We start from the raw sequence: 13,422 nt of genomic DNA, 5'->3' as shown, positions 1-13,422 counted from the left end.
TCACAGGGTGCTTCCAGCTGTCCAGGTTGGATTGGTCCTCTGGCGAGGATGAGATTTTTGACTATATCGGCATTTCCCAACAGGTGTGCTGCTGGACACTGGCTGGTGTGCTGCACTAGCTTGCTCTGAGTCTGCTGCACAACTGGGCATTTCAATCGTGAAGTTGATTTGCTCCCTTCTTCTCCAGGAGGGACGTGTCCTCCTTGCTGCATTACAGGGCAGGGCAGCTCCAAGAGGGATACAAAGCATAGCTATGAATAAAAATATGGACTGCATGAGACTAAAGAGGTGGAAGCAAGCAAAAAGTAAACTTAAAAGTGTTGTGTAGTGCCATTAGCACTGGGGGGGGGAGTATATGTTGTGGAGCAGTGTTCCCCAATTTCCCCCAATTTATGTATGGCTTGTGATGAGAAAGGTTGGAAATACTGGTCTCTACCTATGGCTGTACTCTGGGAACCTAACTGACTGTAACTGGAATCCAGTAGCCTCTGAGACCCCATCTGACCAAATTTCCAGGATCACTTTGGAGGGGCCGATCTGAGGCTCTCTTCCACTCATTTGCACTCTTATTGCATTTCTCTCTTTATTCCCAAAGGTGATATGCAGAATAATGCAAGTGGAGAGCAATTACTTCCATTATCACCAACAGAATCGGCCGTAATAGATGAAGTCTTGCCAGAAGAAGCAGATCATGTCGCCTTGGCTAGGAACCTTCCTCAAGGTCAGGAGCCTCCGCAAAGAAGAGAAATAATAGAAACTAGCTGGGCCAGGTGCACAGCATCTGCGCCTCTAGTTTGTCAGCTGTTGCCATACGCTTGCCGCCCCCCCGTTGCCGTTTTGTTGCCTGCCCACTGCCACCTCCTTCTTCCTCCGTCCCCATCTCTCCTTACCACCTCCTTCCTCCTGTCGCCAGGACTATCCTTAGGGTGGGGCAACTGGGGCAATTGCCCCATGCCCCGTACTGGCGCAGTCCCAGCCCTGGGCACACTGCAGTGCAGCCTGCACTCCTCTCTTCCCCAGTCCCAGCCACTTATCTTTCCCCACAGCCCAGCTGGAGCCGATGTTTTGAATCTGTGTGCAGCTTAAAAGGCTAATAGACAAACGGCTAGAACTCTGCCTCTCCCACCTCTCAGCTGTTTGCTGGTTCGGTGGGGCTTCCAGAGAGGCCTCCATGCAAGCCTGCCTTAAACTCAGGAAAGCAGAAGGCAGGCCGACAGTGTCCAGCACCAGAGCTCTCTGCAGGCCCTCTGCCCTGCCCAGCCCAGCCTTCGTAATGGAAGTACGATGTGATTTCCTTTTTGTGGTTATCTCCCACCACCCTTGAATATTTAGGGATTGGCTTGCCATAGGGCTTTAGTATTGAGCAGAGATGTAGGGCAGGGTGGGAGGAATACGTATATTTAAATTGAAGTGGATTAGACAAATTGTTGTTTTTAAAAAACCCATCCAAATTGTCCTTTAAGTGGCTTATTTCATGGCAGAAAATTACAATAATCTCTTGGACAAACAATATATAGTTTGTTTATGAATGCACTATGCTCAAGTTGATTTGCAACTCAGGTCTGAGATCTGTGAAGCATGTGCTGTGCTTCTTATTTTTATTTCTTTAGAAATGCATTATATGTCTAAACTGGTTGGACATGTCCAAAAACCTCACTCACACTATTGCACAGTATGTCATCAATCAGTATGATTCTGTAATTATGTGGAATGTTAAGGAGGCCCTGCACATGCTGATTCGCCTCCAGCCCCACACCCCCACTAGGTACGGCCCTGCCTGCCACTGCCACCATTTTCTTTGCACTACCCCTCCTCCGGCTGGCCAGCCAGCCAGCCACTGCCATTGCCTCCATTTCCCCATTCCCACCCGTCCTGTGGCTAGCCTATATGGCAGCTCTCCAGACTTTCGCGGGAGCTGCCACACATGGGATTGGCCACTGATATGCCTTAGAGAATTAAATATATAGATGCCTAGAGTGGGAAAGTCCATAACCTGGAGATCAGCCTTCACCACACACCAAGGAACTCGCTCCAGGGAGTTGATGGAAGGGAAGGGGAAACCTATGTCGGGAGCCACACAATGGCTGGGCTGCCACTGGGTGCGAGCCCGTGGCCACACTCACCACTGTGTCTAGCAACTGGTTGCTGCTGGGTGAAAAACAAGAGCCCCCTGCCACTTGCTCTACCTGGCAGCTGAGCACTGGCAGCTGAGCACTGCTGGGGTCCAAGAGTGGCCAATGAAAGGAATGGAATCCATTTCCTTGTGAGGAACAGTTCAAACAGACTTGGCCTTGCCTATTCACAGTATTCCATTAAAAAGGTTGGGTTTGTCCTGGTAACCTACACCTGATTGATCTCAGGTGGTGACTGAGCTTTGGCAAGCTGTTCCCAGAACCCCTCCCCAAGAAAGGAACTCAGGTACAAGTTCTCCAAGGCTTTGTTTGATCCCATCATCCATTTTATACCTCTACAGTTTGCTGTCAACAGGTGGTAACCTTTCCATAAACGGTGCCCCCAGCATGTACACATTTCATAATATATCAAGTCTACACATCACTGACAGCCTGCCTACTTCCCAGAATTATGGCCATAGATGTGCCTGTTTACAGGTACCATTGTCTGGTAACCGTGTCCACAGGATATTGCACACTCCTGTTGTTCCATTCCTTGTCCTATAGTAAAACCCTACTAATGTATGTAGCATCAGCATCTATGGACCTGCCCATTAAAAGTAGCCTCTGACCCAAAGACATCTATGCTATAGTTCAGTCTGTGCTAAGTATAAGCTTATGTATTAATATAGAAATAGCCAAACATGTAACAGCAGAGCACCACCACCCAGTGTCCCTCAATGATGCTCAACCGTTGGGTTGCTCTTGTGCTCAAGGACGCTCACTGGCCCTCCACCCCCAGCAGCTAGGTTGGCATTAGGCCCAAGGGGGCTTGGTTGCCACCACCCCTCCACCATCCCTGACAGTTGGGTGGCCACTACAGGGCTACTTTGATGCCCTCTCTATTGTGCTGAACAGCTTGGTTGCTACTAGGTAGGTGTCCTTCCTTCTCCACCAAGCCCATGGCACCTGAGTAGCTCTCGAATGGGAATGGACAGTGACGGAGGAAATGGGAGTGGGGAGGTGCTTGGCTCTGTCTGCCTTCATTACAACTGCACAGAGAGGAGAGAGGTTCCATTGGCAGAGCCAGAAGAACAGCGTCTTCTGTTCCACCCCGCTGTGTGCGCACAGCACACAAAAGTGATGCTTCTTGCACATGATGTCACCAACAAACGGGGCATGTTGTGAGAGCTCTCCGGAGATCATTTCCAGCCAGCGTTTGCTGACTGGCTGTGTTATTTCCTTTCCTCTACCTCTAGCAAAGGAGGGAAAGGAAAATAAAACAGGCAGCCAGAGGAGCTCCACTGGAGTGCTTTTGTGCTTGTGTCCTGCACCCAGGGCATCTCGCATGGCCCTCTTCACCAGCGGCCCAGGTTCTTTGAACCCTACCGCTGAATAGTGGCTCTGCCCCGGGAGGTTCAGTGACAGAGGAGTGCAAAAATGGGGCATGCCTGCAAAGTTGCAGTCCTGCTGCTCCCTACTGTTTCTTGCTTCTTCTAAACAGGGTCAGGGATGGTGCCATAAGGGTGGAGTCAGCCAGTAGCTCCAAGGCTCCCAGCTAATCAGGGGGGCCTGAACCCCAGGGCCAGGTGCAAATTATTCTGCTCCCCACCCAGTCACCACAATTATACAGAACAGTGAATGAATAAGGTTCAGAAGTGGACTATATAACACGTGAGCAGATAAATAATAAATAAATAAGATGGATCCCTGTCCCTGAAGGGCTCACAATCTAAAAAGAAACATAAGGTAGACACCAGCAACAGTCACTGGAGCTACTGTGCTGGGGGTGGAAAGGGCCAGTTACTCTCCCTCTGCTAAATAAATGAGAATCACCACATTAAAAGGTGCCTCTTTGCCAAGTTAGCAGGGGTTTAGCTCAGTATTGTCTACAGAGACCAGCAGCGGCTCCTCCGAGGTTGCAGGCAGGAGTCTCTCTCAGCCCTATCTTGGAGATGCTGCCAGGGAGGGAAACTTTCTTCATGCAAGCATGCAGGTGCTCTTCCCAGAGCGGCTCCTAAGGGGAATATCTTAGTGTTTACATGTATTCTTTCATCCAAGTGCAAAACAGAGTGGGCCCTGCTTAGCAAAGGAGACAATTCATGCTTATTACGACAAGACCAGCTCTCCCTTGAACTCTTATCCAGTCTCTCTCTTTATTCCAGCAGGTACTGTGCAGGAGAGTCAAAACGAAGGGGAACCACACGTAATACCAGCAGGAGCCCTGCATGAGAAGCCGGCTGTTAGTTTACCCCAGAGGATTCACTTAGGCCCAGGATCATATATTTGCCCAGTGTGTGGGGAAAGCTGCACTCGTCGCTCTGGCCTTACTAAACATCTCAGAATCCACACAGGGGAAAAACCATATGAATGCTTGGAATGTGGCCGAGCATTTAAGGACAGGTCCCACCTTATTAGACACAGAATGACCCACACAGCTGAGAAACCATATGAATGCCCAGTGTGTGCCCAAAGATTCAGCCGCAGGGGAAGCCTTATGGTCCATCAAAGTATTCACACAGGGGAAAGACCATATGGATGCCCGGACTGTGGGCAAAGGTTCCAACTCAGGAAAAGCCATATTAGCCATCAAAGAATCCACAGAGGGGAGAAACTGTACAAATGTGTCGTGTGTGGTAAAAGTTTCAGACACAATGAAAGCCTTGCTAGACACAAAAGAATCCACAGAGTAGAGAATGAACACTCGTCCTGCCAGAGAACGATCCCGATGGAACATCAAAGAACATATTGGGAGAAGCGGACTTCTAAATGCTCACACTGTCACGAGAGCTTTGCTGATCTGTTGGGCTTGGAGGAACATGAGAGAACACACAGTGGAGAAGGTGCCTCATAACTGCTGCTTGTTTGGAAAGAAGTTTGTTTGCAGCACGTCACCCAATTTTACATCAAGAAATTCTGGAGAATGCAGGATTACTATCTGAGCACCACAGTGCAGTTAGGAAATCAGACGATGCCTGCTCTGAGTATCTTGCTTTTCTGTACGTTGGAAAGCATTTGCACGGCCCTGGGCCCTTTTTAATTAGTTGCCATCTGCATGGAACTGCCAGCATAGATTCTTTTATGGGAACACGGAGAGCAGCCTGATAGACGAAGCTTGCTTTTTGCTATGGACAGATACACTGCAGCCAATGGTTGACATGCAGAATATTACACCAACACACGTGTTAAACAGGAGGAGAGTTTTATGGCCACCTGCTTTCCTGGGGATAGCTTTCTGTAGCTTGTGAAAGCACATCCCTGAGGGCTGTGTGACCCATGGGGACGTGTGTTTAGGACACAGAGGCAGCTTCCGAGGGAAGGAGAGAGTGACGTAGAGACATCACTTAGCCTGGGAATGTGTGCATACAGTGATGATATTGATTGATTGATTGATTGATTTGATTTCTATACTGCCCTTCCAAAAATGGCTCAGGGTGGTTTACACAGAGAAATAATAAACAAATGAGATGGCTCCCTGTCCCCAAAGGGCTCACAATCTTAAAAGAAACAAGATAGACACCAACAACTGGAGGTACTGTGCTGTGGGTGGATAGGGCCAGTTGATGTGCACACAGTGCCTGAGTCTGGGTGCCAGCTAATATTTTTAGAGCAAAGGCCATTTGCGTAACAAGGAAACTGATCAATGCTCAGATTGTAGCAAAGTATTCTGTGATAATCAGGCTGGATTAACAGGGAAACTGCTCAGGGTGCTGTAAAGGAAACCTGAATCCACAGGGGAAAGAGGCTGAGAAGGAAGGGGAATGTATCAAAGTCTTCTGTTGTTCCAACAGAAATGTACATGAAGATACCAGCTGCTACTTTTCAGATGGTTAACCTAGTTTCTTTTATCAGACTATGCTTATTTATCAGACTATGTTTGCTTTGCTTAATAAAGTTTTGTGAATTTTCTGGGTTTTAAAAAAGCATGGTTTATATAGTGTCTCAACTGAAACAAGAGGAACAACAGAAACTCAAAGTATTTTACACAGTAATAGGAATGAAATGTGGTTCCAGCTGTGGATGGGGAGGAGAGCTGGTCTTGTGGTAGCAAGCATAAATCGTCCCCTTTGGTAAGCAGGGTCTGCCCTGGCTTGCATTTGAATCTTAATATGTGAGCACTGTAAGATATTCCCGTTTGTTTGTATGTTTAACATTTATATCCCACTCTTCATCCAAGGAGCCCAGAGCAGTGTACTACATACTTAAGTTACTCCTCACAACAACCCTGTGAAGTAGGTTAGGCTGAGAGAGAGGTGACTGGCCCAGAGTGACCCAGCAAGTCTCATGGCTGAATGGGGATTTGAACTCGGGACTCCCCGGTCCTAGTCCAGCACTCTAACCCTTAGGGGGTACTTTGGGAAGAGAATTTGCCTGCTTGCATGCAGAAAGTTCCAAGTTCCCTCCCTGGCATCTCCAGTTGGGCTGAGAGAGATTGTCGGTTCTCTTCCTCAGCTAAAAAGCAAGATGTTTTCTTTGCCTCTAGTTATGCTACACTAAGCGGTAGGTTGTAGTAGGTAATCTGAAGGTCTCTTCAAAGACTATCATTCTGTGTGGATGATACTAGTTGCCAATTGTGTGTTTGTAATGGTAGCTTTAGTGGCCTAGAATCCCATGTGTCTGTTCCAGTGTACAGACAAATCTTGGACATAGGTTGACCATGCTGCTACTCTGACCATCTGGCACCACACTCGTGGTCAAGCTGAAACTAACTGCAGAATGGGATGCCACGCTAAATCTATATTGCCCAAATAATACATTTGTTAAGGGTGTGGCTCTTAGCATCCACCATTTCCTGCCATTTTGGAGCTTAGCTGAACATGGCAACGCCATAAGCTGAAAGGCTTTTTGTTAAACAGATTTGAGTACATTTTCGGAAGGCTCTGTCTACAACTCTCAATGGAAATTCAAATTGTGTTACTCAAAGGAGAGAGAAAAAAGAAGAAATATGATGATCCATAATCACTTACTCTAGTCCAGGCCTGCTCAACTTAGGCTCCCCAACTGTTTTTGGACTACAACTCCCCTAATCCCCAGCCACATTGGCCAATAGCTAGGGCTTATGGGAGTTGTAGGCCAACATCTGCAGTAGGGCCCAAGTTGAGCAGCCTTGCTCTAGTCCTTAGTTAAAAAATGGATCAAATCTGAAAACCAGAATTTAAAAGGCCTGGGTGAACAAAAAAGTCTTTACCTGGTGTCTGAAAGAACAAAGTGATGAAGCCAGGTGAAACTCACTGGGGAGGCTAGTCCATAAACGGGGGGCAGCCACTGAAAAGGGCCTCCCTGGTAGCCACCCGCTTCACCTCATCTGGCAGGGGCACCTGGAGGAGGGCCTCCGAAGAAGATCTTAAGGATTGGGTAGGGACATATGGGAAAGGTGCTCTTTCAGGCAACCCAGTCCCAATCCATTTAGGGTTTTAAAGGTTAAAGCTAGCACTTTGAATTGGGCCCAGAAATGGACTGATGAAGCATGGGCATATGATCAAAACCTCCACTCCCAGTTCATACTCTTGCAGCCCTGTTTTTTTTATCAGCTGCAGTCTCTGGATTGTTTTCAGAGGCAGCCCCACATACAAGACATTGCAGTAATCTAAGCGAGAGGTTACAGGAGCATGAGTAACTGTGGCCAAGCTCTCTCTGTCAAGGCAAGGTTGCAATGGGTGTAGCAGCCAAAGCTGTTAAAAGGTGCTCCGAGCCACAGAAGCCACACGAGCCTCTAGTGCCAGTGCTGGATCACTGAGCACCCAAAGACGGCGAACCTGGTCCTTCAGCAGGAGTGCAACCCCCTCTAGAACAGGCTGAACATCATTCACCTGGGGAGAGGAACTACCAACCAGCAGTACATCAGTAGTAGTTTATATACATACCTGGGCGGAGCCTAAATTAGGGCAAAGTGAAGCCATAGCCTAGTAAGGGCAAGCAACTATGGGCAAGGTGAAGCCAGAGCCTAGTAAGGGCAAGTTGAAGCCCCGCCCATCGAAGGGCATGACGTCACAGCAGGGAGGAGTTGAAAGCCCTCCAGAGAACATGCCCAGGCATGCCCAGAGCCTCCCTCCTCCTGTACCATGAGGCCTACCCACCTGACATGTGAGGACCTATAGGAAGTAGGTCCCAGCCTGCCGTTCAATGCTTATAGTGTTGCTGCTGCATTGAGCATCCTACAAGGCTTGTAGCATAGCCCCCATTGCATAAAAGTAACAGTTCTACTGTTTGCTTGTGGGTTTGATTATGGAATCTCCTCAGAGCCCTAATTTGGCAACAAATCAGCCAGATTCTACACCTAAGCCAAGAAAACGCTATATTAGCACCAGTTCAGATGATGAACCACAAGGACTGCCTGTCAAAACCTATGCTGAAGAACAAGCTGAGACAAGGGAAATATGGCAAGAGATCCTGGCAACCAGGGCAGCTGAGCCACAGGTAAATATATTTTACAGTCTAGGTTTTGAAGTTTTGTGTGTGTGTGTGTGTGTGTGTGAGAGAGAGAGAGAGAGAGAGATGACATTAAACTAATAGTCTTTTCTCCCTTTAGAATTCAGCAGTTGTGCAAAGTCTGAAACCCTCTCGCATAGCAATGCAGAAATTCTGGGGCCTGAATATCAATGAAGAGCCCTATATAGCACCAGCAAAGCGGAGAGCAGCTATGAAAAAACTAGTGAGGGTTGTCGTCTATGGAATTATGAAATATTGCCTGAGGTCTCACGCCTGGGACGCATGTTCTGGCTGCAGCATTCATGCCCTGGGTCCAGATGCCCATGACTGCTTACGCTACTCTGAGAAACAAATTGCAACCTTCATTAAGATTCTCTGTTCTAAACTGTGTCTTAAATCTTTCTTCCATCATTTAGTGTGTTATGGCTTTGCAATAAAATGTTTGGTTTTAACAGAAGAAATAGTCCATGAATCACTAGTTTTGTTTAGCAAACTTTATAGTTCCGATAATCCACGACATGTTTTAGAGAATATCTTGAAACTGGGGGATTTGGAAATGTTGGGGTTTGTGAACACTGTAATAGAAGCAAGAGATTATAAAACATTTCTGAAGTCTCTACCTCCTAAATAAAGATGCTTTTTGAGAGAGAAAATGTCTCTGTCTTCCTGCTTTCTTAAGTTCAAGGAAGGGTGGGTGGGGGAGCAGCCAAGCAGCCATGCTGGTTTTCAAGAACCAACAAAGTCAAAAAACCAGCAATGACCAATTTGCGCTTTCTCAGAAAAGCCTTAGCTGTCTAAGAAAATAAGGTTTGCATTTATGACCAGTTCTGTTATCCAAAAAACGTGCCTCTGCAAAAGGTTTTAAGCATGAGATAAGACCCTCGTGTGAGAAGGGGGGGGCGGGGTGGTGGTGGATGGGTTGTATTTTGTGTATTCACTAGGAAATGAGAGTTATGGTTCTTTAGCAATCAACTAACACAAACTAATTAAATGCATCAAAATTACTGACCAAGACTAAGTCCTATTGAGGATAGAGAAAGCAAGCAAGCTACAATTTGTGCTTTCTCAGAAAAGCCTTGTTTTCTAAGAAAAGAAGGCATGCATTTATGACCAGTTCTGTTATCCAAAAACTGGTAGGACTGGGCCTCTTTAAAAATGTGTAAGCATGAGATAAGACCCTCATGGTCTGTGCATGAGAAGGGGGGTGGGGGTGGGGTGGGGTGGGGGTGTTAGAGAGGGATGGGGCAATGCTGCAGGTTTACTATTGGGTAATATTCTATGGTGAGACTATGCAGGCCTATAGAAATATTGCCCCATCCTTGTTTTCTAAGAAAAACTTTGCGTTCTGAGAACCAGGACATGCGGTTCTGACCCGCTCGATAGCTATTGGTGCATATTCTATAGGGGACTATGCGGGCCAATCCAAATTGTACCCCGCCTTTCTGACGTGAACCCCAGGGGGGCTTAAATTCTTGTGCTACACAGTGCCGGCGCGTCCATTAAGGCGAACTAGGCAGTTGCCTAGGGCGCCAAAATGGAGGGGGCGCCGCGCTGGCCAGCCCGCCGCCCCGCCGCCCCCCACCGCCGCGAGCAGATTTGGGTAAAAACTACCGCTAGGTCGCCTTCCCCCGTCCCCGACTTGTTTGCTCCCTGGCTTCCCTTCCCTAGACTACCCGTTCTCTGCGTATGTGGGTTTTAGGAAGGAGAGCTGCTGGCTGAAGGTTGTCCCTTCCTGCCTGTCTCTTTGCTACATTGCGTGGCTGCGCGCCCCGAGAGACATTGGCGAGTGTGAGTGCATGGAGTTTGCTCAGGCCCCGGGATTTTTGTGTGTCCTGAAGCAATGCCCTCCCCCGGTTGCGCCGCCGCCGCCACCGTCTAGCTTGCTGCGTCCCTTTTGCTGCGACTCCTCCTAAAGGCCGGCTCAGCTGCTGTGGGCGAGCGGAGCAGCATGCCCTTCCTCCCCTCCCCCGGCTTCATAGTAAGGAGGGCCAGTCCTCGCTGCACTGTGTAGTACGGGCTGGGTGGTTGCCGGAGGGGTGAATGAAGCGAGGAGGAGGCGGAGGAGGAGGGAGGAGGAGGCGGTGCTGGGACTGGGATGTGTCCGGCAGCGGCGGCAGCAGCAGGAATGGCAGCAGCTCCCCCTCCACTATGCTCCTGCATTCAGGGCCCAGGTCGGCTGGCGACTCCACCCGGCACTTCAGCAAGGAGTCAGTGAGTGAGTGCACCTAACAGCACTTCTGTGATATCAATAGTTCAGTTTCAGTTTGAATCTAGAAGTTGCAGTTTTAAGGTTTTTTGTAGATGGTCAATAATTTTTTGAGAATTGTTTACACTGCTTTAGCAGTGAATACATTGCCAAATAAGAGAATTAGGTTAAGTTGTTGCTCCATGTTTTACTTAGTTTAGTTTTTTTGCAGACTGGAAATATTCCACCACCACCCTCTTTAGCCTTGTGAGCACTGTGGATCAACTGCTTCATTTTGTCGTTGTTGATATGCAGCTAAAGGATTTGTAACTAGCAGCTAGCATTGTCAGTCATCTACTTAAATTTGGGGGAAAATTCTTTTTACTCTAACCACAGTTCTTCACCAGTTGCTGTGCTTTTATTATATTTGGCATTTTGCTTTGAAGAAGCCCTTTGTGGCATCTCTGGAGGCGTAGGGAGCCTCCCCCCCCCTTGTGTATTCTCAGTGTGGCTACCCAAGAGTACTCAAAATGACAGCAGCTATTTAATACTTAAAATGCCAACAGTGCTTTAATAGTATAAGACCTGAACACAATGAAATATAGGATTCTTTTTTCTTTGACTGTTTTAAAAGCACTGAATTAAATGCTCATGAATTGTGTTTTCAAGTTTTTCCTCCTCCATCTTGGAAGATACCTTTTGCTTTTCCAGTGTTTCTTGAGGTTTTAACTTGCTCTTTCAGGCTATACAGAAGTGCCCTAGCAGATGCCTATGGGCCACATATAGGAACATAGGAAGCTGCCATATACTGAGTCAGACCATTGATCTATCTAGCTGAGTATTGTCTTCACAGACTGGCAGCAGCTTCTCCAAGGCTGCAGGCAGGAATCTCTCTCAGCCCTATCCTGGAGAAGCCAGGGAGGGAACTTGGAACCGTCTACTCTTCCCAGAGTGGCTCCATCCCCTGAGGGGAATATCTTACAGTGCTCACACTTCTAGTCTCCCTTTCATATGCAACCAGGGCAGACCCTGCTTAGCTAAGGGGACAAGCCATGCTTGCTCCCAAAAGACCAGTTCTCCTCTCCTAATAATATTTATTATCCAGTTGTGTTTTGTGAATTTGTAAACAGTTACCCATCTTTGCATTACAACTGTGTCTACAAATGTTCAAAATATCTAGATACTGCAGGAATTTAAGGGATCCATCCCTAAAAAAAACCTTGTAGAGGTATGAGCTTTCTGTTTCCCAGAAGGAGTCTTCTAGTCATGCTGTTCTTTGATGACTGACTGGTATATCTCAGTTTCTAAAATTTACGTCATTCTGGACAGTAGTGTACCTGCTTGTAAATTACTTGGGCTTTTGATAAAGTGCTCCTTGCTTTTGGTTGCCAATCACTGAAAAAGAAGTTAATCCTGAATCATACAATGTCAGTAGATTTCCCCCACAAATAGATTCTGTATAGGTAGTGAAATCTGCATACAAATAACATTGTGTGTGTGTGTGTGTGTGTGTGTGTGTGTGTGTGTGTGTTATTAGTGATCTAGCAAATGTCTGTTGCTTTTTAAAGCTTCTTCAGAGTTTGTCGGAAAATTTCAAATGCAATCTGGTGCTTTGGGTTGGGTGTTTAATCATAAATACAAAGCCTCTTTGTATTTATTATTGGTGGGCATGCTTGAGACTCTTAGGATCCTTCTCACACTTCCAGTGACAGTGGCAAGTGGTGAACGCAGTTTTTCAAAACTCAAACTTCTAAAAACACACATACACTCAACTATGCTCCAAAAGAGACTAGTTGGTTTGGCAACTATATCAATCGAACATGCTGAAGCATCAGCACTTGACCTGAAGGAACTGTTAACAAAATTTGCAAAGGAAAAGGCACATAAAATAAGATTTTGATTTGCTTGAAATTGAAACATTAAAGAGACTTAAATTTCAGCATCACATTTAACATTTTTCAAAGTGATTTCTGTGCTAAAACTGTGTTCTGTTTGAGAAAATAAATCAGAAATTGTTTTATGACTTGTTTTCACAATTTTTAAAAAATAAATTAACAATTTCAAATTCTGTGCTTTTCATTCTTCCTATAATACATCTGTGTTTGAAATATGATTGGCCGGGGGTGGGGGTGGGGCGCCAGAAGGTGATCTCGCCTAGGGCGCAAAAAACCCTAGCACCGGCCCTGGTGCTACACCAGAATTTTCCCTCTTTGTCTTTGGGAAGACCTCAAAGAACCAACAAGCGGTAAGTACATGGCCATTTTTCTTATCTGATCATAAGCATGTGCTGAGCCCTGATAAGCCATTACCAATGTTTTAAATTTTTTTCAGAGCTGTCTTTTTATTAAAGCATGCTATATTTAAGGATCTATTTTAAATGTTTTCTATTTTCAAATCACCTGTTGTGTCCAAACCCCCCCCCCCCCTCTTTCTCTCTCGTTTGGTTTGACTCTTTTAAACTCCCCCTCAGAGTTTATGAATAGTTCAACATGTTTTAAAAATTCTTATCTGATCATAAGCATGTGCTGCCTTTTTATTAAAGCATGCTATATTTAAGGACTGTTGTAAATGTTTTCTATTTTCAAATCACCTGTTCTGTCCAACCCCCACCCTCTCTCTCTAAAGCATGGTTTGTCTCTTCTACCTGTAAATTCCCCCCCTCATAGTTTTTGAATAGTTAAACATACTGTGTGTGTT

General features: G+C 46.5%; 1 protein-coding gene across 7 annotated transcripts in view; it reads left to right on the top strand.

The window, feature by feature from the left end:
• Positions 1 to 6,034, top strand: part of LOC128342695 (zinc finger protein 286A-like) — an 80,131-nt gene extending 74,097 nt beyond the window's left edge. For 6 of the 7 annotated variants that reach the window (XM_053290427.1, XM_053290429.1, XM_053290431.1 and 3 more), the window contains 2 exons: positions 596 to 721; positions 4,277 to 6,034. In XM_053290427.1, coding sequence (XP_053146402.1) covers positions 601 to 721; positions 4,277 to 4,965 — 810 coding nt within the window. In that variant the 5' untranslated portion in view covers positions 596 to 600 and the 3' untranslated portion in view covers positions 4,966 to 6,034. The remainder of the gene's footprint in view (positions 1 to 595; positions 722 to 4,276) is intronic. The other variant, XM_053290433.1, reaches the window with a different exon arrangement.
• The last annotated feature ends 7,388 nt before the right edge of the window (positions 6,035 to 13,422 follow it).

This window comes from Hemicordylus capensis, chromosome 2, assembly GCF_027244095.1.
Source record: "Hemicordylus capensis ecotype Gifberg chromosome 2, rHemCap1.1.pri, whole genome shotgun sequence".
In the NCBI taxonomy this organism is placed as follows: domain Eukaryota; kingdom Metazoa; phylum Chordata; class Lepidosauria; order Squamata; family Cordylidae; genus Hemicordylus; species Hemicordylus capensis.
This window is presented reverse-complemented; position numbering and strand designations above follow the sequence as displayed.